The 23369-nt window shown below is 60.9% G+C and overlaps 1 protein-coding gene across 50 annotated transcripts in view; it reads right to left on the reverse strand.

Moving 5' to 3' along the window:
- Positions 1–23369, reverse strand: part of ARHGEF10 (Rho guanine nucleotide exchange factor 10) — a 168924-nt gene that overhangs the window by 108493 nt on the left and 37062 nt on the right. For 16 of the 50 annotated variants that reach the window (XR_011534255.1, XR_011534254.1, XM_070598434.1 and 13 more), the window contains exons 1-2: positions 22638–22731; positions 6936–7004 (exon numbers count right to left, since the gene is read on the reverse strand). Coding sequence is in view for 46 of the 50 variants with exons in the window: in XM_070598434.1 (XP_070454535.1) it covers positions 6936–6972 (37 nt within the window). In the remaining 4 variants the exon portion in view is untranslated. Of the gene's footprint in view, positions 1–2487; positions 3507–3624; positions 3743–6935; positions 7005–9940; positions 10171–11123; positions 11317–19093; positions 19116–19185; positions 19406–22637; positions 22732–23369 lie in introns of those variants that run through there. The other 34 variants (XR_011534253.1, XR_011534252.1, XM_070598426.1 and 31 more) reach the window with 16 other exon arrangements.

The following is a 23369-nucleotide window of genomic DNA, read 5'->3' on the forward strand; positions in this document are numbered from 1 at the left end:
CAGGTCTCCCCTCGGTCCCCTCGAGGCACCTTCACGTCGTCACACGCTGTCTCCACCGAGAGAAATGGCTTCACGGGTCACGGGTGACTCAGGCCAAGGGGTCACTCTCAGCCGGCCCTGCAGACGGGCCTGCCCCCAAGGTCCCTTCCCGGCACGGCCTTCCCCTGGCATCGCTGACACTGCTCACTCCTGGCTTCCTCCCACCCAGCTGGCTGCTCCTTTCAGTCCTCGCGATGGGCTGAAGTATGTCCCCCAAAATCCTATGTTGAACCCTGACCCCCAGGACCTCAGAACGTGTCTGGATGTGAAGACGGGCCTTTAAAGGAGTGATTGAAGTATAATGAGGTCATGAGGGTGGCCCTGATCCAATAGGACCAGTGTCCTTCTACGAGGAAGAGAAGAGGACACAGACACACACAGAGGGACGACCGTGTGAGGACACAGGGAGAGGTCGACAGGTGAGGACACAGGGAGAAGACAGCATCTACACACCGAGGAGGCAGGCCTCAGGAGGAACCAGCCCTGCGCACACCTCGATCCTGGACACCCAGCCTCCAGGGCCATGAGAAATCAAAGTCAATGATTGAAAGCTCCCGTCCACGGTACTTGTTCCGGCTGCCCGAGCTCACTGATGAACTCTCAACCGGCCCCCTTGCCTCTGCCCCCATAAAGTCAGTTCCAGTCCAGGCGCTGTCCCCACAGGAGGCCAGGCATGCCTGTGGCCTTGGTCCTCATCCACACGAAGCCGTCAGTCTAACCCAGACCTCCCGGGGGGCTGAGGACTCACATCCAACACCCTCTGCTTGGATTCCACGAGGTCCTTCCTAACCAGCTCGCCCCAAATGCCCGAGGCGCTCCCCATTTCGGCCCTCGGCAGTGTTCTCCGGGATCGCCTCGCAGCTTGCGGTGTTGCTGCACCCGTCTGTGCCCGGCTCCTCGTCCGGCTCGGCCCCACCTCATCCATACCAGGACAAGGGCGACATTCCTGAAGTGCCAATGGGCCACTGCATCCGTGGGTTCACGCCCCGGCCTCAGCACAGACTCTCAGCTCGAGCTCCAGGCCCCAACTGCTCTCAGTCCTTCGACCACCTTCAGATCTCAGGTGAGTGGCCGCTCATTCCCTGGAGGGCCCCAGAGCTTGGACCGGGAGGCCGCGTGTCCCCGAGCTCCCTTCCCAGCCTGTACCTGCTTGTTAGTAGCCTGTCTCCCACAAAGGAGGAGACGCCACCTGTCTGCTGGCGAGTGTGCCCGCGACTCCACATGACTCCAGGCACCACCAGACGCCTGGCGTCCTCAGGGTAAAGGAGCCCTGGCCACAGGATTCCACACCCTCGCCAAACTATCACACTTTTCCGGACACACTCAGTTCATCACGGCCAACTAAGACCTGAGCTCCTTCAGCAGGCAGGGTACCAGGGATGCGGTCTCATCCGAGGGATGCTGCTCCCTCAGGCTGCGCTCCACGCACCCTTTCGATACCGAGGACAGCACTGCCTCGGTCTAGGAACGACCACAACGCTGTTGTCAAGCCAGTACAGCCAGCATGGTCCCCAAGGAGAAGAGAACTCATGTTGGATATTTCAGTGAAAAAACAGTTATAGCTCCTCACGGTACTCCTAGCAAAACCTAAGTCGCTACAAGTTAAAACGTTCTTTCCCACTGATGCAAACGTCTGTCAGGACTCTGGGCAGTCCAAAGCAGAGGGACGGAGAGAGGAGGAGGAAAAACTGAGGGAGGAAGCCAGCATGGGGAAGGGAAGGAGCATTCCCTCTGCCCCCAGCCCACCCCAGCTGCCCACAGCTCCCGGGAGACAGGACCAAAAGCCCACGGTCCACACAACCGACACAGGGCCCTGGGACCAGCTGGGCTGGCTCTGGTCCCCCACCTCCCTGTGCAGTGCCATGTCCGCACCTGGGATCCAAACCAGTGAACCCCGGGCCGCTGAAGCAGAAGGTGTGCACTTAACTGCTGTTTTAAAGACTTGCCACAGATCAACGCATCAAGAAAAAAAGTAGATGAATATTTATTTTTAAGTTCAGAGATAAAAGCTACACATTCTTTCTCCTGGGGCTTGTAAACCCATATTTGATTACGACGTGAAAGCTTAATCCAAGAGATGCTGCTGCTCTTATTTCAAACGAAGGCAACTTGCTTTTTAACTCTTTGTATTGTTAAAAGAAGAAGAGAAAGTGCTTTAAGAAGCAGCCGGCTGCAAACCACTCCTTCAACAAGGGGCCATTCAGGCCGCAGCCTCCTTGGCTCTGGATGTCACCGCGGCTGCAGCTGCACGTGCTCAACAGTGGGTCCCCAGAACAATGCCCCTCAGAGGCCGCCTCCCCGTCGGCCCCGCACACCGCCTGGGCGGGTCCACAGCTCTCGGCGCTGGTCTGCGCTCACCACACGGTCAGCGAGCATTTGGTGACCGACTGTTGGTGAACTGACGTTAACGTGACAGGAGGATTGATTCTGTTCCCCAACACAACTCACCTTGGAATTTGGCCATTAATTATGGAAAGGCTATAGCTGGTGGTGTGACTTGGAAATCATAAAACGGATGGGGCCGGCCTGGTGGCACAGCGGTTAAGTGCACATGTTGCACTTCGGCGGCCCAGGGTTCGCCGGTTCGGATCCCGGGTGCCGACATGGCACCACTTCTCTAAGCCATGCCGTGTGGGAGGCGTCCCACATATAAAGTAGAGGAAGATGGGCACGGATGTTAGCTCAGGGCCAGTCTTCCTCAGCAAAAAGAGGAGGGTTGGCAGCAGATGTTAGCTCAGGGCTAATCTTCCTCAAAAAAAAAAAATCATAAAACAGTTGAGTTTCGCATTCTGAAATATCCCGGAGCATCTTCCAATGTTATTTTCAAGTCCCGGAGCATCGTCCAAATTGTCTCGCTGAGTGCCTCCAGGCCCGCCGCGAGGGTAGCCCGTCAGTCCTCGCACAAGCTCCTGAGGTCCAGGCTACTCCAGTCCTGTTACTTGCACAGATGACGGAGGCCAAGGCCTGGGAGCTCACACACCTGTGCCTGGCCAGCTCTCAGGGACCACGGGTCAACACGCAAAGCTGAGCAGCCAGGCCACGGAGCCCGCAGGCTTCTCTGCTGCACGACCGGCCTCCCTGATCCCGCCTGACCTGGGGACCATCTGACCTGCTGCCAAGGAAGCTTCTGGAAAGGCAGAGGCCCCTGATGAAAGGCCAGGAACAAACACAGGACAGTTATCCCACCAGAACATGTGACGGCACGGAGGAGAGAAATCACGCAGTCACCAAGAAGGACAGCTGCGGACACTAGGTGGTGACGTAGAAAATACTTATAAAAATTCAGCACCACGGCATCAAAATGTATGCTCAACAATTTAAAAAAATGTATATTCAAGTCTCCGATTATGCAGAAAAGAACTATGAGGAAAAGACGAGCGCGGTGATGGTGGGACACGAGCCCCGACTGCATCCCGAGGCGCCGAGGACGGCCTGGGTGATTCGCTGCTGCGCCGTGCTCCGGGCGTCTGTAAGGGAATCGTTTCAGTTTAGCGACGGGGGAGATTATAATTAAAATACGACTGAATCATCCAAGATGATGCCAGGCCCTCATCCCCATCACTAATGGTCACAAAAGTTAATTACCTAGAAAATCACACAAGTTTGGCCTTGCAATTTTTTAACTACGGTCTTAGGGTTTTTGAATCGTGGTCTTCAATCCAAGTCAAATGCCACGCCACGGCCACCAGCCAGGAAGAGCCACCTGCCAAGGACACAATGACTGTTCTTGTCTTGTGAGGATAGCCCGCAGTGGCCCCTCAAGGCCCCAGAGCTGCCGAGACCCTCCCGGGTTCCCCACAGGACAGTTCCAGGAAACAGAGCAGTGGTCCACGCGGGGGACTCCACGTTCCTGTGCCCAGGGTCAGGTCACAGCCAGGACGGCGCTGCTGGCGACTGGGCCACGGCACCTGGCCCACAGACGGCCTCGCGAGACCAGCTGCACCCCAACAGCGACTGGCCTTGCTGGTCAGATCTGTCTGAGAATCCAAACGCAGCCGGAGGCCAGATCAGCACCGGGTGTCAGAGGAGTAACGGGCGGATGGCGGGGACGTGGACCCATGGGGGCGAGGACGGGGCTCGCCTGCTGGGACATGCGAAGAACTCTGCTGGACCCCCAGCAACCCTCCAGCCCCGTCTCCGAGGGACCCTTCATCCTCTGTGCCTGTTCTCCTTTCCATCTGCATGGAGGCATGAGTGACAGACAGAAAGAGTCATGTGTACTTAAGGTGCAGACTCGACGATCTGGTCCACGTGCACACTGTGAAGTGACCGCCACAACTGGAGAGGTGACACCGCCCCCACAGGGCTACCTCTTTCTTCCTTCTCTGCTTCTGGGGTGAGAACGCATAACGTCCTCCTCTTAGTGAACTCCAGGTAGACAGCACTTATCACTAAACACAGTCCCAACACCGCACTCGAGACCTCGGACGCCCTCCTCCTGCTGGGCAGACCCTTACACGGGGCTGCGCGGACTCCTGGCGCCCTGGGCGCCCGCGGTGACCCCCACTCCCAAGGCCTCTCCCTCGGGGCCCAGGAGCACACCCCAAGACACAGTGCCACCTGGCCCCCACTCTCCTTCCCGAGACCGAGCATGGAGGCGCGTCTGCCAGCGAGGGCTGTGGGGCACGGGTGCTTTTGCGGATCCAGGTGGTGTCAGAGCGACGGCCGAGACACCGGGGGACGCGCAGCGGGCAGCACCGCACTCGGCCATCAGACGCCAGGACACGTTTAACAAAGAACAGCGGGTGAGTCGCCTCTGAGAGCAGACAAAGCACGGCGGGAGAAGCTCGCCTCTGCCATCAGACTGTCAACACTCGTGCGTCACCCACAGTCCTAGAACTCAGGCGCAGAAAGGTCTTCTGGGCCCCTCCTTCTAGTTTTTAATTTTTCCCCAATGCTCCTAGTGGCCTCCTGGCGCTCAGGGCACCACGGCCGCCCTGTCCTCTGTGTGTCCATGGTGGGGGGGTTGATGAAGGACCCTGTAAGGTCACGTGACTGGTGCCCCGACCACCCAAAACAGGAAAATATTATAGCTGACTGCTGCTGTCAGTGAAATGCCCGAAAAGAAGAGGGCAGGAGGGAGCCCTGGAAGACAGCTGGCTCCAGCAGAGCCCACACCCGGAGCGCCAGTCCGTCGTCCTCATGGCATCCTCTGTCACCGCCCCGGGCCCGTCAGGTGGACAGTAGGCTCCGTCCCCAGCCCGCCGGCTTCAGAGCAGGGAGCATCTCCTCATGTCGAGAGCCGCCAAGCTCTCGCCTCGCAGGCACCACACGGAGGCGACGGCACGGAGGCGTCTTAACACAGACCTTCAGCACCGTCTCCGCGCCGGCCGCCCCGACAGCACGTCTGGCCTTCACCCGCAGCTTCTTAGGGTGCACTGGGGCGTGAGTGCCTCTCTAGCGGGAAGGTGGGTCCCGAGCACAGAGCTGTGGTTTGGGGAAGTCACGCCACCTGGTGAGGTCACAGGAGGACATGTTCCCCAGGGGTCGCTCGGGCGTCCCCCAGTTTGATGGGGATGGAGAGCGGTCAGTGGTGTTGGTCTCCGTCTCATGTTCACTTAATCAAAGGGGGATTGAGCCTGGAGGACCCGAGAAGCTGGCGCCTCATCCACATGGACGAACCTGCAGGAGAACACGCCCCAGGGCCCTCCGGCCACTCCCCACAGGCCGCAGCCCCGGGAGGTGAGCCAAGCGGCCAGGAGGTGCCCACAGAAGCAGAGCGGACACAGAGCCCTGGCCATGACCCTGGGGTCAGTGTAGTGCACCACGCTCACCTGGGTAAAGGGCCCCAGGAGAGGGTGGGCATTTGTGTCCTTATTTCACTCCACAGACTCTCGCCCATGACGTGCAGGTGACCCTTCTCAACATGCGCCAGCGTCCCTGCCTCCTCCTGGATCGGGCCCTCACCGTGGGGCCCACACTGTACAATCCAGCGTCCCCAGGGACTCACGTCCCAGGAGGAGACGGTGTCCCCCACCCCGGACACCCATGAGGAACCACTGTCCCTGCCGGCCGCCTTCTTTCTGTCCCACATACCACCTCCGAGGGCCAAGAGCACCACTCGGTGCACAGGGCAGGGAACAAAAGAGGGAACAGAACAGGGAGGACCCACTCAGGGCGGACTCTTCGTGGGCCCTCGCTTGCAGAGACAGGATGTGAGGCCTCGGAGCCCCCAAGGGTTCATTCCAGGCTTCTGTGCCTTCATCACCACAGGACCAGGCCCCTCCTTCCAGAGCCTCTGGGCCTGCAGGGGACCGTGGCCCATCTGCCTCGGGCAGCCACAGACACCGAGGCAGGCCCTGCTGTGAGGAGCTTGGTGCTGACCACACACCCAGCGCCACTTTCCAGGGGCCAGTGCATGTGGTCCTGCTTGGGGCTCATAGTGACTTAGCTCACAGAGCAGCTGACAAGGAGGGTCCGTGTTTGCCCTGAGCAAGCCGACAGCAGAGGGAGCAGAGATGGAAACTGCCCTGCAGCTCGACTTGTAGGGGCCTGAGGGGCCGCAGGGCACCGATGTCAGGCCAGCTGGGGCTCAGCCTAAATTCAGGCTGGAAACAGTGGGTCCTCCACACTTTGTCACCCACCCCAGTCAGGGCTCCAAAGGATGGGGCTGAGGTAAACCTCATGGGACTCTGGCAGTGGTGTGCGCACTTCAGGGGCGCCCAGCTGGGGGCGGCAGGGGACAGCTCAGCCAGGAGCCCCCAGGCGAGGACGGGCGCTGGGTGGGGGCTCCAGACCCAGGCCCTCAGTGCCTGTGTCAGAGCCCCCTTCCTCCCGAGGAGCTCCCGCCCACATCACAGCCCAGCAATTGCGTGATTCCCAGGGTACGGAGTCTCCTAAGAGCCCCAGTGCACCGGGACCCCTCGGCCACCTGCCCTGAAGCGCAGTCCCCTCACCTTCCGGAGCAGGGGCAGGCAGCCCTCGCTGGTCCATGCTGCAGATGCTGAGGCTTCGCTCCTGGGACCCTGCAAGAAGGAGGATACTGTGGTCAGGGCTCAGGCAGAGCATGTCCCTAAACGCCCCCTGGCGCTCTGAGACCCCCGAGACACGGAGGAGGCTCATTTCCATGCACTTGTTGGTCACAAGGACTTGGACTTGTAAATCCCCACAAAATAACACCAGAGAAAACAGCAGAGCGTCCCACGGCTTCACCTCGAGATGCAGCCGCAGGTTATTCTCGCAACTGGGATTCACCGGCCGGACCCTCCCGGCCCCAGGCCCCCTCTACCCTCTCTGCCTTGTTTCACACATTTCCTGCCTCCCCTTCCTCCCACTGAACCGTTAGCAGTTTCGCATGAAGAATTCATCAGCCAGGACTGAGGATAAGGCCCACGTGTCCTGAAGCCCGTCACCGTGAGTGTGTCACAAACTCTGGGGTCCAGGCCGGATCTGTGCACGCCTGCTCTTATTTTCTTTCTCTCTTTCCTGTAGTTCTTGCTCCTTACATGTTACCACAAAGACAGAGTCTGAGAATCAGCGGGCTAGCAGCTAAATCACGAGGAGGTCAGTCCTGCTGGCCACGTCTGTTTCGAGGGTCCCCCCATCAGACACCCGCCCACCTCGACAGAATGATCCACTTTGCAGAAGCAGCCCCCGGTTCCCCAGTGGTCCCAACGAGGTCCCGGGAAGGCCCTCATGCCTGGAGCATTTCAGGCTCCGAGAGGCCACGGGAAAGCAGAGAAGTACGGTGGGGAGACCAGGACCCCAGCCCTCGTCCTCCACAGGCCCCCTGGCCCGGAGCCGGCGTGCCAGTGTCCCCATCCTCCCCTCACCAGCCGCCCCGCGAGTCCCTCTACCCTGATCACAGAGGAACGTGCGCTCAGGCGCTCACAGGGAGGAGCAAGTGCCGCTCAGGCTCAGACGAGCTGGCCAGGCTGTGCAGACACACCCTCCCAGACAGAGCGGCTCTTCCTACCCTCACCAGCCGCCCCGCGAGTCCCTCTACCCTGATCACAGAAGGACGTGCACTCAGGCGCTCACAGGGAGGAGCAAGCGCCGCTCAGGCTCAGACGAGCTGGCCAGGCTGTGCGGACACACCCTCCCGGACAGAGCGGCTCTCGGTCAGCAATCCCAGGGCACCTGTCAGTACAGAACTTTCCACTCCTCGCACTGGGCCCCTCACCTGGCCCCCAGCCTTGAGCACCTTGTCCTCTTTCGCACTGACATCACTTCACCAATGCCATACGCACAAACAGCCCACAACGTCCTGAGAATTTGCTGGGGAGCAGCCGCGGTGCCCCAGGCCCGCCGTGCACTGCGCTGCCTCACCCCTCACATCCTGACTCATCTGCTCACATCGTCATCCCCATCACGACCCCGCATCCCGGTCACAACCCCAGCATCCCCATCAAGATCCCGGGGTCCCCGTCACAACCCCGCAGCTCCATCACAAGCCTGGGAGCCAAGCAATCCTCATTTTCAAATGAAGAACCAGGGCTTGGTAGCACTATGCACAATAGCCAAGATGTGGAAGGAACCCAAGTGCCATCAACTGATGAATGGATAAAGAAGATGTGGTACGTATATACAATGGAATACTACTCAGCCATAAAAAAGACAAAACTGTGCCATTTGAAAGAACATGGATGGAACTGGAGGGTATGATGTTAAGTGAAAGAAGCCAGATAGAGAAAGACAAACACTGCATGATTTCACTCATGTGTGGAAGGTAAACAAACACATGGACAAAGAGAAGAGTTTAGTGGTTTCCAGAGGGGAAGGGGGTGGGGGGTGGAAAGGGGCAAAGGGGCACATATGTACAGTGATGGATAAAAATTAGACTGCTGGTGGTGAGCACGATGAAGTGTTTCAGAAACTGATAAATAATAATGTACATCTGAAACTACACAATGTTACAAACCATCATAATCCCAATAAAATTACTTAAAAAAAAAAAGAATTATCTAAGCGGCAGGATAATAGGCTGCTTTTTTTCTAAATTCAAAATAAATATTTTTAAAATTCTAAAAAAAAGGGAAGAAACTAGCAGTTGGAGGCCTTAAGAAACCCACCCGGCTGAGCCCCCTGGGCCGCTGTCTTGGAGAGGCTGAGGCCCCAACGCCGGACGTGCACCTGGGCTTGGCATCTCCTCTGCGGCCGGCTGGAGACCCAGCCCATTCCGTGTCTGCGCCCCGTTCCCTGCCCCAGGACCCGTCTGAGCACAGGTGACCAGAACAGACCTCACAGAGAGCGAACGCTCAGGGGCAGCAGGAGCCGTCACTGTGGTGTGGTCACGGTCACCGCATCGCCACCCCAGCCCGCGCTCCAGAGATGTCGGAGACAGACACCCAGTGGGGTCAGAGGGTGACGCGCTGGTCCTCACCCCCACACAAGTTAAGGCCGACGCACCCAGACTACAGCAGTCGGCGGGGCACACGACGTGGGTGCAGCGAGCTGCAAAGAGAAGGCGCCACCGCGTGAGCAGGCAGCCAGCGCTCAGCGACCCGAGCGGATAGGAGGAGGGACCCCGCTCCATGGGGCCAACATCGAAACAGGAACCATGCTTCCATCTCAGTCAACAAACATGCAGCCGACGTCTACCGTGCCCCAGAGCTGTAGGTCCTCCCTGTGAAGGAACACGCACACTCTGGTCTGAAGAAGTCACGGTCGAGGAGCTCGTGCACACCCACACGCATGTGCACACGCACAGACTGCACAGACTGTGCTGGGCAGGCCGTGGACCGCAGTCATGCAGACACAGGAGGGCCTGCTTCTCCCGCTCCTCCCAGGGCAGCTGGGCTGTGGGGCGTGGGCAGGAAGGACGAATACGAGCCTCCAGAGGAGCCCCGGGGCCTCAGCAGCCCACGGAAGGAGAGGCTTCCTGCTCCTCGTCTCCCGAGGAAGGGACTCCACAAGCCCAAGCGCCCATTTACACGCCCACGGGCGCTGACGTCCGTCTCACCTGGAGCCAGGCCAGCAAGGACACGTCCACAAATACACTTCACGTGTCAACAACGCTGGACGTTTCAGCCGACGCCAGAGAAGGAAACGTCGCCGCGGCTGGCAGGCATCTTCCGGCCGGTCTCAGCGCTGTCTGGCCCTCCCCGTGTGCTGAGACCCCCATAGGCACCGCGGGGAACAGGGGAGACGACACATCCGCAGGAAAAAGAGAAGACAATGGAGTCAACGGTCCTGCGAGGAAGCGAAGAGAAGGAAGGAAGCGGATCCTGACGGCCATCTCGAGAGGTGAGCAGGGCATTCCCACGACTCCGAACGCTCACAATGACCAGCAGGCGGACTCTGCATTCTCCCAGCAGCTGAAGATGCGAGGGGCAGCAAGGGGCAGACCCAGAGCAGCCAGTGGGGTCCTGGGGTCCTCTCTGCGCTCACTTGGGATGACCACGTCCTGCCTGCGGGCAGCTGGCCTGGAGGCATAGCCCAGAAAAGGCGTCCCTCCTGCCAGCAGACGCCGCTGGGCGCACGCCGGCCTGGAGTTTGTTCCAAGCGAGCTCAGATGCACTGGCGTGCTGACCTGACAGCCACAGGGCCCTTTGTCTCTAAACAGAATTGTCAGCTCAATGGCATCATTCACTCATCTTCAAACCTCCTTTTAAACCACAGTGTACGAATCTCATTAATCCTATTTGTTTGTACTTAAAATGCATAAAAAGAGCCAAACTGACTTCTCGCTCTCCCACTGACAATATCAGGACAAGATATAAGAATTGGTTGGAGGTTTGTCTGCTCTGTCGCCCGACCCTATTAAATACCCACGGCCACTGAGGGCGCCTGCTGTGAGCCGGCCGGTTCTGTTAGCTGATCCACATGCAAGCGAGTCCCGCCTGACAGACAAGGAAGCGACGGGGGCTCCAGGCCAGCTCAGGGCTCGCTCCACCGGTGGCAGAGCTGGGACTGGACCCCGTGCCTCGCACCACGGCCCGCGCCCCTGATCAGGCACGAATGTCGGGCAGAGTGTATCACGCTCTGAGACTGTTTGCCTCCAAAATCGGCAACCTCGGGAAACCGCGTTCCTGGAAGGTACCTTTCTAGGAAGCTGCGGCACAAACGCATGGGGACCACAGGTGTGTGTCCGTGTGACACACTCTGCACGCACGCGTGCACTTCCCCCGCCGCGGCCTGCTCACCCACCACAGACGTGTCTGCGCCCCTGGGACCCTCAGGCAACACCAGAAAACCCTCCCTCCTCTGAAGCCAGGCGGGTGCAGAAGCCGGTCCCTCTGTGCGCCTCTCCTGGTGGCACCGCCTCCGGGTCTGCAGACAGCATCTTCGGGCCGGGGCGGCACTGGAGCCCTCTGCCCAGGACTGACCCCAGGACACAGCACAAGGCTGGCTTTCACGGCTCTCCTCCTCCCACGAGAAGCATGACATAATCCCAGCCCGGCAGTGGGCTGCGCGGACCGCTGCTGTCATCTTCCAATTTAAGCATCCTAATGAAGGATCTCATCCAGCCCTCGGGTTGTGGTTTTAAACAAAAGATGACACACTCCATCCAAGCAGCAGGAGCGTTCGTGGGCGGCGTCTGGAGGCCGAGCGGCTCCACGTCCCAGAAGGGCTTCAGAGGCCGGGCGGCGACTCAGCTCCCCAGGTCACTCCCCGGTGTTACAGCATCATGGAGACAGGGACAGCATCTTCCCTCCAGGGACACTTCCAGCATCTTGCCCCATCTCTGCAAATGTGCTAGGAGAGCCAAGGGCGGGGACGCAGAATGCCCCAAGGGATGGGAGGGCCCGGTGCCTCTCAGAGCCTGCGCTTCAGGACCAGCTTCAGGACCACGGGAGCTCCGTCAGAGTGCTTGACCAGGAGCAGGCGGGACACACACGGCCAAGGTCCCTTCCCCTCAGAAGCAGCAGAAAGAATGCACACAGGGGCCGGCCCCGGGGTCGAGTGGTTAAGTTTGCGTGCTCTGCCTCGCTGGCCCAGGGTTTCACGGGTTTGGATCCTGGGCACGGACACGGCACTGCTCATCAGGCCATGCTGAGGCGGCGTCCCACGTGCCACAACTAGAAGAACCTAGAACTAGAATATACAACTATGTACTGGGGGGCTTTGGGGAAAAGAAAAAAAAAAAGACTGGTAGCAGATGTTAGCTCAGGTGCCAATCTTTTAAAAAAATAAAAATAAAAGCAAGAGTGGACAGAGGTGCTGGGAGCCAGCGTGTGCAGACCCTGTTCTGGCCCGACTGTCCCAGCGAGACCAGGCTCTGCGGCGCCGGGCCCGTGTCCTCGGCTGTGGACTCCAGACCACAGGGACCGCCTGCAGGCTGCAGCGGGGCTCACAGACAGCAGCCGGGAGGCTGGGCGCGGCCAGTGCGCCCTCTGCTTCCTCGCGCTCAGGGGGATGGGGGTGCACTCCCCCACACGTGCCCAGCCGGCCTCCACGCTGTTGGGGTCTGGAAGGGTGGGAGGCAGCAGGCTGAGCCAGGCCAGCTCTGTCCGTCCGAGGCCCGTGCCCAGGACTGTGCCAGAACTTGTCACCTGCCCCGGGAGGTCCGAGGGCCTCAGCACCTAGCACCTAATGAGGGGCTGGCTCAGGACCCCACGTGGGGCCCAGCGGGAGCCAACGAGCCCTGGCGCTGGTCCCCTCACGTCTGGATTTACATCCAACGGTCAGGGGTGACCGAGCGGCCATTTCTCTAAGGCAACGCTGGGGTGTGTCACTGCGCCCCACAGTTCTGACTGCAGCACACTGTTTACGTCAGACCAGGGGCCACTCCCGACAGACTGCCTCCCCGCCCCCTCCCCAACAGGAAAAATGAAAAGAGGAGCGAGTTTACTGCAGCTGATGACGAGCTATTAGCAAACAGTCCTCGCCAGCTCTTTTCCAATAGCCCACCTTCAGGGGATCGACCAGAACGAGGGAGAAGGCAGGTGCGCCTCTGCTGACTGAGCCCGGGGGTGCGTCCCATTTGCTCTGAGCAGCTCACAACCTCGCCGTCTTCACAGCAGCCACTCGGCACGTGCCTCTGCTGCAAATCCAGACACGGCTCTCTCCCACAGACACCGCTTCGCGAACCTTCTCACCCGCGAGGGTGCTCCTGTGTCCTCTCTGTCCTATCTGTCTCTCCCTTTCTGTGTCTCTGTGTCACTCACTCTCTGTGTCTCTCTACTCCCCTCTCATTACTCCCGCCCTCCGCACGCACTCCTTTCTGCTCCAGCCATAAGGACAGGACGCCCCACTCCCTGGGAAGCCTGCCCCCATGAAAACGGCAATGCCTGGGCTTGGTGAAACGAAATACCACCACGAATAAATCCTGAACAAGAACATGCCCCCCACGGGCCCGAGGAGACAGAATCCCCGGATCCCGGGATGGAGGGGCAGCCATGAGGCAGCCATGAAGGACAAGGGGAGGTGGACGCTGGGGGTGCAGGGCTGACAATGACAGGGCGGGAGCATGGCTGCAGGAGCAGAGAAGAGACAGCTGCTGGGGACACTGGTTTGGTTGAAAGTCTCAGGGAAGGAAGCCTCAGCTCCGAGAGAGAGAAACGTGGAAAAGGGCAGGTGCTGGACGCCTCCCCACAGCCGTGGGCCACCTGCCCGTCCTCCAGGCCCCTCCCTCCCCTCCTGTCCCCCAGCTCATCCAGCTCCTCCCCCGGGGTCTCTGCACCCCTGTGCCTTCCTTCCCCGGGGAATCTCTGCACCGCCGCCCCACCCCATGGGGGTCTCTGTGCCCCATCCTCCCCCAAGGTCTCTGCGCCCTCGTGCCCTCCCCGCCAGGACCTTATCAGGAGGAGACCCAGAGGACAAATGCTTCACCACCATCAGCAGGTCCCTGGAAGCCCCAGTGACCCCGGTGAGGCCCATCAGCATCAGGATGCGCAAAATGGGTCTCCACAATAGAACCATCCAGTCAAAGAGTTTTTCTCAAAACTCAAAAGGACCTACAGAAAATTGCAGTTGCTTCCCGTGGTCAAAGCTTACGGAGGAGTAAGTTCGTTTTGTCTTTAATCAGAAACGTCTTTGAGAAATGTTTTCACTCAGTGGGATATGAGGTTCACACAAGAAATTGCAGAGAGCAGAAGGGAGCTGCGTCAGGACGCCCTGTGCCTGGGGTCCCGCTGGTGGGCCGGCTCGTCTGTCCAGGCCCCTCCGTGACTCCCCCACCACCTGTGCCCGGTCAGAGAAGGAAGACAGAGCACAGAGCAGAGGGTCAGGTCACAATGCGACCGAGACGCAGGGCCGAGAGTAAAAGTGAGCCCCCCAAACAGTCGGAGGAGGAGGCACCAGGAGGGTGGGAGAAGGCAGGAACCGGCCCCCAGTCCCGCGCTCACACCCACAGGCCAGCGGTTTCCTGCTCAAAGGGAACCCCGACTTTCCAAATTCGCGTTGCAGAGTCGGACATCAGCACAGCAGGCCTCAGGAACAGAAGGAACTCGGGCAAACCGCCAGGGCTCCAGCCTGTCCCCGGCCTTCTTTGCAGGGGTGCCCACTGCGCCCCTGGGTGTGGGGCTGAGGGGGACCGGCTGTGGGCCCAGCGTGACCAGGGGCTCCCACGAGCCTGTGAACGTGATGACGTCTGTCCGGTCCAGCCTCGGCTGCCGTCCCCCTGCACAGGGGAGCCTTTCTCTCTCTCGGCCCCACCTGGTCCCTTCCTCCAGGGACGGGGCCGCCTGAGGTGCCCGCTCACCCACCACGGGCTGGGGCCACACCAGGCACCACGGGGAGGGGAGCAGGGCCATGTCCAGACGGCACGCGGTCACCTCCCCCCACGGCCGCCCCTGCTGCAGGGGCCGAGGGGCAGCTGAGGCTCCCCCAGGATGGGGACCAGCAAGAGCTTTCCCGGGGGAGACCGAGGGCGGGCCAGGCTGGAGAGGCGGCTCCAGGGCAGGGCCTGGTCGTGGGCTCAGAGGGGACCAGGAAGGAGCTTGAGCAGGGCGCTGAGGTGGCCCGTCTGCCTGAGAGGTGGTTCTAGCATCACAGGAAGACGGTGTCCCCAGGAGATGGCCGCGGTGATGAGGAAGAGGAGGCGGAGAAGGCGCAGGGACGCAGGAACGCGCAGCCACCACCGCGGCCACAGCCAGGGGCTGGGCGCCTCCATGCCAGGGCTGAGCCCCGCGGGCACCCAGAGCACTCCTCGCCACAGCCCCGGACACGGGACCACCGCCCCCTCTCCCCGGGCCCTGGGTCAGTGTTCATGGGAATCATGGCACCTTCGTGGGAATTAGAAAAGCCCACCCCTCCACCTGTTAGAAAGCGGCCACGATAAAATATGAATCCATCAGGACCACAGAGTGAACAGTGTCAGGGCGTACAGTGCACAACCTGCACAACAGCGCTTGGCACTTCTAACGACTGCTGACCACCGCCCCATCCCACGAAACCTTCCTCTGTGCCCTCAGCAAAACCCCTCCGTGCACTGAACCTTCTACCTCAACCCTCCCCTCAGGATCTGGGTCCAGTTGCCCCTAAAGACTGCAGCCTGCAGCCCTCCAATGTGGAGGGCGTTTTCTCACCCACGCCTGCTGAGTCTGAAGGTGGAGGAGGGGTCTTCTCTCTTCTCCCTGCCTCCTCCCCATCTCCCCACATCCACCCTGGGGACCCCATATCCCCTGGCGGTGTCAGCCCCTGGCTGCCGGCCATCCTCCAGAGGGCACCTCCCAGATTTCAGGGTACACACGGACCCCCGCCCAACACAGCCCCCAAGGGGGAACTGTGCAAACCAACAACCAGGAGGGCACAACGCCAGACCCTTGACGGCAGACGGAACACTGGGGTCCCCACGGTGTGATGGTCTCCATGCCATAACTGACCACAGCACGTCCCTCCCCCTCCCGGGGCCCCTTGGCCAGACCCTCATCCCCAGGTCGAGGTGAGCCCCTCCCCCACTATAGACAGCTCCGGGTCACACTCGCCACAGTGGACGTCAGTGAGTCCATCAACAAACGAGAACCAGTCTAAGAGCCGATCCCACATGGGATTTAACGACCACAAACCTACTAGGGAAAAGCAGGTCAGGGCCTCTCTCCATGTGTCCATGAGGCTGATGGGCGACCACAGATGGGTACGCACCCAGGAGCTCGACAAGAAGTCAATCAGTGCCCTCCACAGAGCCTGCCGTCCGTGCTGTCGTTTGTCAACTGTGGCCCCGCCCCCATCCCTCCACGGCAGCAGGTGCCCTGACTCACACGCGTGTTCAGACGCGCACGTGCGGTTTCCACCTGTCAGCTGCAGCCACAGGAGCCTTTAGTCACTCTGCCCTGTCTGGTCCTGTGTTGCTGCTGTTGTCCACACACAACGGCTGCCAGACGGATTGACCCCAGGGGAGGGGCACCAGTGAGTCCCCGACGCCCCAATGCCCACACAGGCAGCCCACCAGCCTGCGCAGATAAAACCCAGCGACGCCCCCGTGACCCAGTGGCATGACCCACCCAGACTGACCACGTGGCGGCATGCCCAGTCTCTGGTCTGGGACCATCCCCGTGCGTGTCTCCTGGGCACACGTCCCTCCTTCCCAGGCCCAGTCACTGGACTGTGAGAACAGCCCGGGGCTGCAGGGGTGACAAGCACTAATGCCACAGTGACCGCGAGCGAGATGGCGCACGGCCGGCCCTGGAGGTCAGCGCCCCACGCCAGCCTGATGCCTCCGCGGCCCTTTCCAGGCCAGCCCGTCGGTCTGCCGGGCAGCTGGTTCCAGGCTCTGTGGCCCGTGGTGGAGGGGGTCTGCGGTGATGTTCCCAGGGCCGCACGATGGTCACCGGCCTCCTGTGGGCCTCAGACGGTGGCCAGACAGGGACAAGGCGCCATCAGGCCTACGGCAGCTGGGGGCTGAGCGGACAGGAGGCTCAGAGAAAAGAAGGCAGCCCCCCGGACTTGCACCCAGGGCCCCGTCCCTGCCTCACGCGGAGCAAAGCCACCTGCAGCGAGTGGTCCTCATCTCCTCCGTCCAAGCTCCTCCGGCATCAGATTCTGCTCCTCCAGACACATCTTCCGTTCGGGACACGGCCTCCTCCCGTCCATCCTCAGGCTGCCCACGCCGGGGTCCCGGCTCTGCCCTCCCTGGGGGAACCTTGTCCCGCCTCACAGCTCTACACGCACCCGGGACCCCCGCGGGGCTCCTGGGCCGGCTCCACCCCGAGAGGACCTCACAGGCAGCACTGCAACGGCACCTCCTCCTGCCTCCCGCTCAGGACGAGGGGTCCTCCACTCCTCCTCTCTCTCCTTCCCAGCATCACCGTCAGCAAAGCCCGTTAGCGCCTCCTTCAAAACACATCCAGGATGCGACCGACCGTCTCTCCCTCCCGCCCTCCTTCTGTCTCCCTGCCCCTCTAGTCTGCTCTCAACACGAAGCCAGGACGGCCCACTGAAAGCAGGAGTCCACCAGCCAGCACCCTGCCATGGCTTCCTGTCACTCTGCACCTCGCGGAGGCCAAGTCCTGCCCTGCCTCCTTCACTCCCAGCTCTCCAGACCCGGGCCTTCTGCTCCTGGACTGCCGGTACATGGCTGCCCCAGGGCCTTTGCACGTGCTGTCCCTTCTGCCCAGAAGGCTGTTGCTGCAGACATCACCCCCCTTCTTTCAATCTTCACTCAAATATCCCCTTGTGAGGCTCCCGGGGCCACCTGTGTAAACAGCAGCCCAGCGCCCCCAGCACCTGCACTGAGCATCACCAGAGGGGCCGTCTGCTGTCCTTGCCCATCATCTCTCCTGGACCCCAGGACATGGACCCACAAGAAGGAGACTCCGTCTATGTTGTTCCCTGCCCAGTCCTGGGTCTCAGGATGCTTAGTACTTAGTACTTAGCACCTAGCAGGTGCTCACTAAACATCCATGCAGTCTTCTGCAGATGTGTCAGCGCCACATCACTGCTTGTCACAGGACCACAGAGATGGTTTCCGTTTGTAGAGATGTTGGTGCTTTTTGCAGAAGTTACTTTTTAAAAATTATGAGAATTTGATGTAAAAAACACATGCGAACAAAATGGCACTAAACCGTTTCGGCAGGGGAAGAAAACGGGGCCTAAAACGGTGGCTTAGCAGTTGACTCGTGAAGCCCCGGGCCCAGGGTGCCGGGGGCCTTTGCATGGCCAGGACGCCACGGCCAGCACCCGGGAAGAGCAGTCCACCGGCGGGCCCCTGCGCGGCGCCGGGAGAACGAGCACCTGAGAATCACGCCGTGTCTGAAACGAGACACCCCCCTCGCTCACGGGCAGGTCACCCGGCCGCCCCCGTCCCCTGGGGTCCCCCTCTTTCTCCTAGAGAGCGTCGTGGAGGAGGGACAGGCGGCTCCTCAGGGCGAGGGAGAGGCGCGTCCCGCGTCTGAGCCTCGTCCCGCGGAGGGCTCAGAGAGGCGCCACGGAGACCCACGGCCCCACGCCTGCCCTCGCCCAGCCCCCCGATTCGTGATCCGTTTCCCAGATAGTCCCGCCTGGCAGACGCTGCGCCCTTCATTCTTTCCTACGAAGTCACCGAGCGGGCAGGTCTGAGCTTCTCGGGGAAGCAGCGCCTGGGGCCGCCCCAGCCCTCCTGCTCCCAGCGCAGACCTGCACCCCGCACCCCGCACCCCGCGCCCCGCTCCCCGCGCCCCGCGCCCCGCGCCCAGCGCCCCGCGCCCAGCACCCCGCGCCCCGCACCCCGCGCCCAGCACCCCGCGCCCCGCGCCCCGCGCCCCGCGCCCCGCCCACCCCCGCGCCCAGCACCCCGCGCCCCGCACCCCGCGCCCAGCACCCCGCGCCCCGCGCCCAGCACCCCGCGCCCAGCACCCCGCGCCCAGCACCCCGCGCCCCGCACCCCGCGCCCAGCACCCCGCGCCCAGCACCCCGCGCCCCGCGCCCAGCACCCCGCGCCCAGCACCCCGCGCCCCGCGCCCAGCACCCCGCGCCCAGCACCCCGCGCCCCGCGCCCAGCACCCCGCGCCCAGCGCCCCGCGCCCCGCGCCCAGCACCCCGCGCCCAGCACCCCGCGCCCCGCGCCCAGCACCCCGCGCCCAGCACCCCGCGCCCAGCACCCCAGCACCCCGCGCCCAGCGCCCCGCGCCCAGCACCCCGCACCCCGCGCCCAGCACCCCGCGCCCAGCACCCCGCACCCCGCGCCCAGCACCCCACGCCCAGCACCCCGCACCCCGCGCCCAGCACCCCGCACCCCGCGCCCAGCACCCCGCACCCCGGGCCACAGCTGCAGATCCGCGTCCCCTCCAGTCCGCGGAACCAAACAGCACGACTTCAGATTTCAGTCCCAGCCGAAAAGGGACCTACTGCACGTCCCATGGGGCGAGCACTGGGAGGAGGAGCACTTTCCTCCAGCCTCGGTCAGTGAGGAGGGTCCCGCGGCTGGCTCACAGGCCCCAGAGGGCACCGGGCCCACGCTCCCGTGCGGAGCCGGGCAGGCTGGACACGAGGCAACGCCGCCCGAGTGGCCACTGCCCCCACCTGCTGAGCCAAGCACTTGAGAACAAAGCATGAATCCATCCTCTTACAGCTTCTGGGGGCGGGAGCCTCGGGAGCCGTGTCCCTGGAGGGAGGAGGTGCCCGCCCCACACAGAGCGACAGCCCGCGGCTTGGCCTCGACCAAGCCTCCACGGCCCAGCTGCGAACCGGCCAGGCCCACAGCGTGGGTGAAATTCCTTCCGCCAGAGCTCAGTGCTTCTCCCACAGAAGCCGACTCCAGCCTCTGAAACGCGATCAGCCTCAACCCTGGAACTCCCTGGGCTGTGTCTACACTGGCCCACGCAGGATCCTACCCACGCGCTTGGCAAATGCCCGACAGCTTCGAGCCACTTGGAAGCCACACTGAAGGCAGGCAGAGCTGGGCCCCATCGCGGGGACCGGCCCAGGGGCCCGGGGCACTGGGAGCTGCAGGATGCCCTCTCCAGACCACGCCATCCGACCCCCGCTGGAAACTGCGCTCAAACGGGCAGTGAGGACGCACCAGCACAAACCCTGCTCTCCCCACTCACTTATCTAACTTCTTCAAGATCAGAGGCCAAGCCCAAGTCGCCACAGTAGTTCCCTCCCTGGAAAGTGAAGCGAGTAACAGAATAAAATACTAACTGTGCAAAGCACAGTTTTATCAAAACACAACTCCTTTCTTGTTTGGCCAGCTTTTCATGATCCAAACTGAGGAGGGAGAGCAGAAGTTTGAAAATCATGTATATATTTGACTTTGGACTTTGAATGTCTTTTTTTCTTCTTTTTTTGCTGAGGAAGATTGGCCCTGAGCTAACAACCATGCCAGTCTTCCTCTATTTTATATTATGGGTCACTGCCACAGCATGGCAGATGAGTGGTGGTGTAGGTCCACACCCAGGATCCGAACCTGCAAACCCTAGGCCGCCGAAGCAGAGGGTGCTGAACTTAACCACTACACCACAGGGCCAGCCCCAAGACTGGTCACTTTTATCATCAAAGTTTTGTAAACTGACACACAAAACTAAAGGAAGAAGCAAAAACAAACGTCTAGGCCCGGCAGCTTTGCAAGCCTGACTTGGAGTTGGGAAGGAGAGGCAAAGAGGGGGGTGGGACGGGTCGGAGCTGGTGGCATGTAAGTCGGTCTCCAGCTGTGCCTCACCTGTTCTCAGGCAGGGCTGGCAGCCATCACCTGTGACGGAGGACACCACAGCCACCCCTTGGAGCTGGCCCTGCCCCACACGCTCCTGCAGAACGCAGTCCCGGCCTCACTTCTCGGCCCCGGTCAAGCACCTGGACCTGCAGCTCCCTGCTCTGCTGCCACGCTCCTGGAACGTCCCCCTTGTTCTTCCAAAAGTCCACTTCCCCGAGGCTTACTCGAGAGCTGCCTCACAAACGTGACGCCTGCGCTCCGTCCTGTCGTATCTCCCTCCTCCTTCCTTTCTACCCGCGAAAACCTCAAACAGCGTGTGAATTAGACATTAACACGCTCTGAACATCTCTATCTGAATTCTTCATTGCAGCCTTTCCACTATGCCTTGTGCAACAAACGAATAACGTACCGTACAAGAGGGGATTTTAAAAACTATTTCTTACAGAGTACTACAGCCAAAAATCACCCCATTTTTATTATGCTCTGACTCAGGCAGAACATTTTTTGTTTAAAAACATTTTCATCCGATCGGCTTCCAGCGATTTCACGCGTGAGTGCCCTGCAGTTCTGTGGGACGATCCGGCTCACCCAGGGTCAAGCGAGCAGCTCAGAACTCGACCCCAGGGCTCCTGAGGCCAGGCCCCTCCAGGCCTCTCACATGCCCACATCTAGAATCCCCAAAGGGTTTTCTTCTAACTTCACCGCAAGAAACTGCGGAGAAAATGCGGCATGTCAAAAAACCTACTTTGAGTAACTTTGAATTTATCCGCTAATCGTCTATAACTCCTTCGATGATAAATGGCCTGTATGAAGAGACTAATCAATTGTCAAACAGCACCTTAGACGAACAGCTTTTCTTACTGACAGGAAATCACGAAAGTCTATGTCTGACCATAACGTCACTGTGGACCTAACCAGAGAAGCTGGCCACGAAATCAGACCCTGGGGCCAATCGAACAAACGCTGTGGGAGCTTACGAGGCAGAATACACAAGGAGAAAATCTCACCTTCCTTTCTAATAAAAGTTGTTTTCTATAAACAGGTGTTGAAAGTACATCTCTTAAGCAATAAATGAACAGTGAAGCTGTTATCCCTCGCAACGTTCTACCTGGAGGGCAATTAAGTAACTCTTGCTCCAAATCCAGAACACTGAGAGGGACTTAACTTCTACTTTGTGGTTCAGCTAGAGAGACGATAAAAGCCCACTGTGTTTCGAGTTAATGAGAATTTTAACCTCCAGCGAAAGTTAGTGACTGAAACGAACACTCCATCGCACCAAACAGGCTGAGGCTTTCTCAGAACGCTGGCATCCTGTTAAAAGTCGAGACAGTCACTCAGATTTTTACTTTCAAAACTTAGGGTCTCCCGGAGGGGAGGAGTGTTGCCAGATGCAGATAAGGAGGCACCTGCGGACGAAGCGCCGCCCCAACTTCAGATCCCGGAGCAGCGGCACCCGCGGGTAAAGGTAAGGAGAACAGACGGGCTTTGAAGCAGCAACTATCTTCATCCTCAAGTGGGCCAAAGACCTTGGCCTCCAGAGGAAACATAAGTTGCTGTTCCCCACACGAACACCTCAGCTCTTCATTCCTCACGCAAATTCAGCGCGGTGGGGTTTACTCCAGCCTCCAGGCCCAGGGCTGGGGGTCCCTCCTGCACATTCCTGATGGCCCATTACCATTATGGGGAGGAAAGGGGGCAACGGGCTGAAGTTGGGGGGCTGGTCATGGGCCTTCACCTGCACTGTCCGTGCGGGGAACAGGGGCTCCCCCCAAAGTTGGGGGGCTGCTCATGGGCCTTGACCTGCACTGTCCGGGGGACAGGGGCTCCCCCCTGAAGTTGCGGGGCTGCTCATGGGCCTTAACCTGCACTGTCCATGCCCGGGGGCAGGGGCCACCCCGAGCTGTCTTCGCCCTGCCGCACAAAACCTCCAGGGTGGGCGCACAGCCGGAGTCCACGGAGCGGCGGGACTGGCTTGTTGGGGGACTGGGGCAGAAGTGCAACTTTCAAAGAAAAGAGAAAACTCCGAGTCCCCGCGAAAGGCTCCCGCGCCCTTCAAAGACCCCCGCCCCAGCCCCAATCACGCCACCGAGAGCCCCGACCCCCCGCCCCACTCACCCCGCCGGGACCCCCGACCCCGGACCCCACTCACCTCGCCGGGACCCCCGCCGGCCGTCCCTCCGAGCGCCCCTCTCCCCGCCCCGCGTCCGCCGCCCCGGGATGCGCCCTGGCCCCGCCCACGGGAAGGCCGCTCCACCCCCACGCCGTGATTGGCCGGTCCTGGCCTACTTGGGAGCCCATTGGCTGACGTGCCTGCCCGTTACTCGGCCGCGCTCCGCCCTCGCGCCCGCGCATTCCTGCGAGGCCACGTGGCTGCCCGCGTCCCTCCGCCCTCGGCCCAACGCCCCGCCCGGGTGCGCGCGTGGGCAGGGGGGCCCAGGCGCCCTCCATCCCCGGGGACCCCGGGCGGCGGACCCCCCCCGAGCATCGCCCCTGCTTTCTGAAACCGACCCCGAGCGGGGGCGTTCCTGGCCCCCCGGAAGGTCAGCTGACCTCGGGCCCGCCCAGCCTGGGCGTTTGGAGGTGCAGTGATTTCACGCGTTTCCAGGGCGCGATTTAGAGCTTGCCCTTCCCGGGGAGCGCTCCTTATTCCCGGGTACCTTTCCAGCGCACGTGGTTCTACAGTTCTGGAATTTGTGAGCCCCAGAAAGTGGTTATAAGAGGGTGGAGCCTCTCCTCTTGGGTTGCTCTTGGAATGGATGGTGCTTCCTAGGCTTGGAAAGCATCATTACACTATGAGCCCATTTGTGGTTCAGGATAGATGCGTGTGTTTGGTTCTGCATAGACGCGTCCTAGGATCGACAAGAATGTTGCTCTTCTGCGC

The sequence above is a fragment of the Equus przewalskii genome, chromosome 28 (genome assembly GCF_037783145.1).
Source record: "Equus przewalskii isolate Varuska chromosome 28, EquPr2, whole genome shotgun sequence".
Lineage (NCBI taxonomy): Eukaryota > Metazoa > Chordata > Mammalia > Perissodactyla > Equidae > Equus > Equus przewalskii.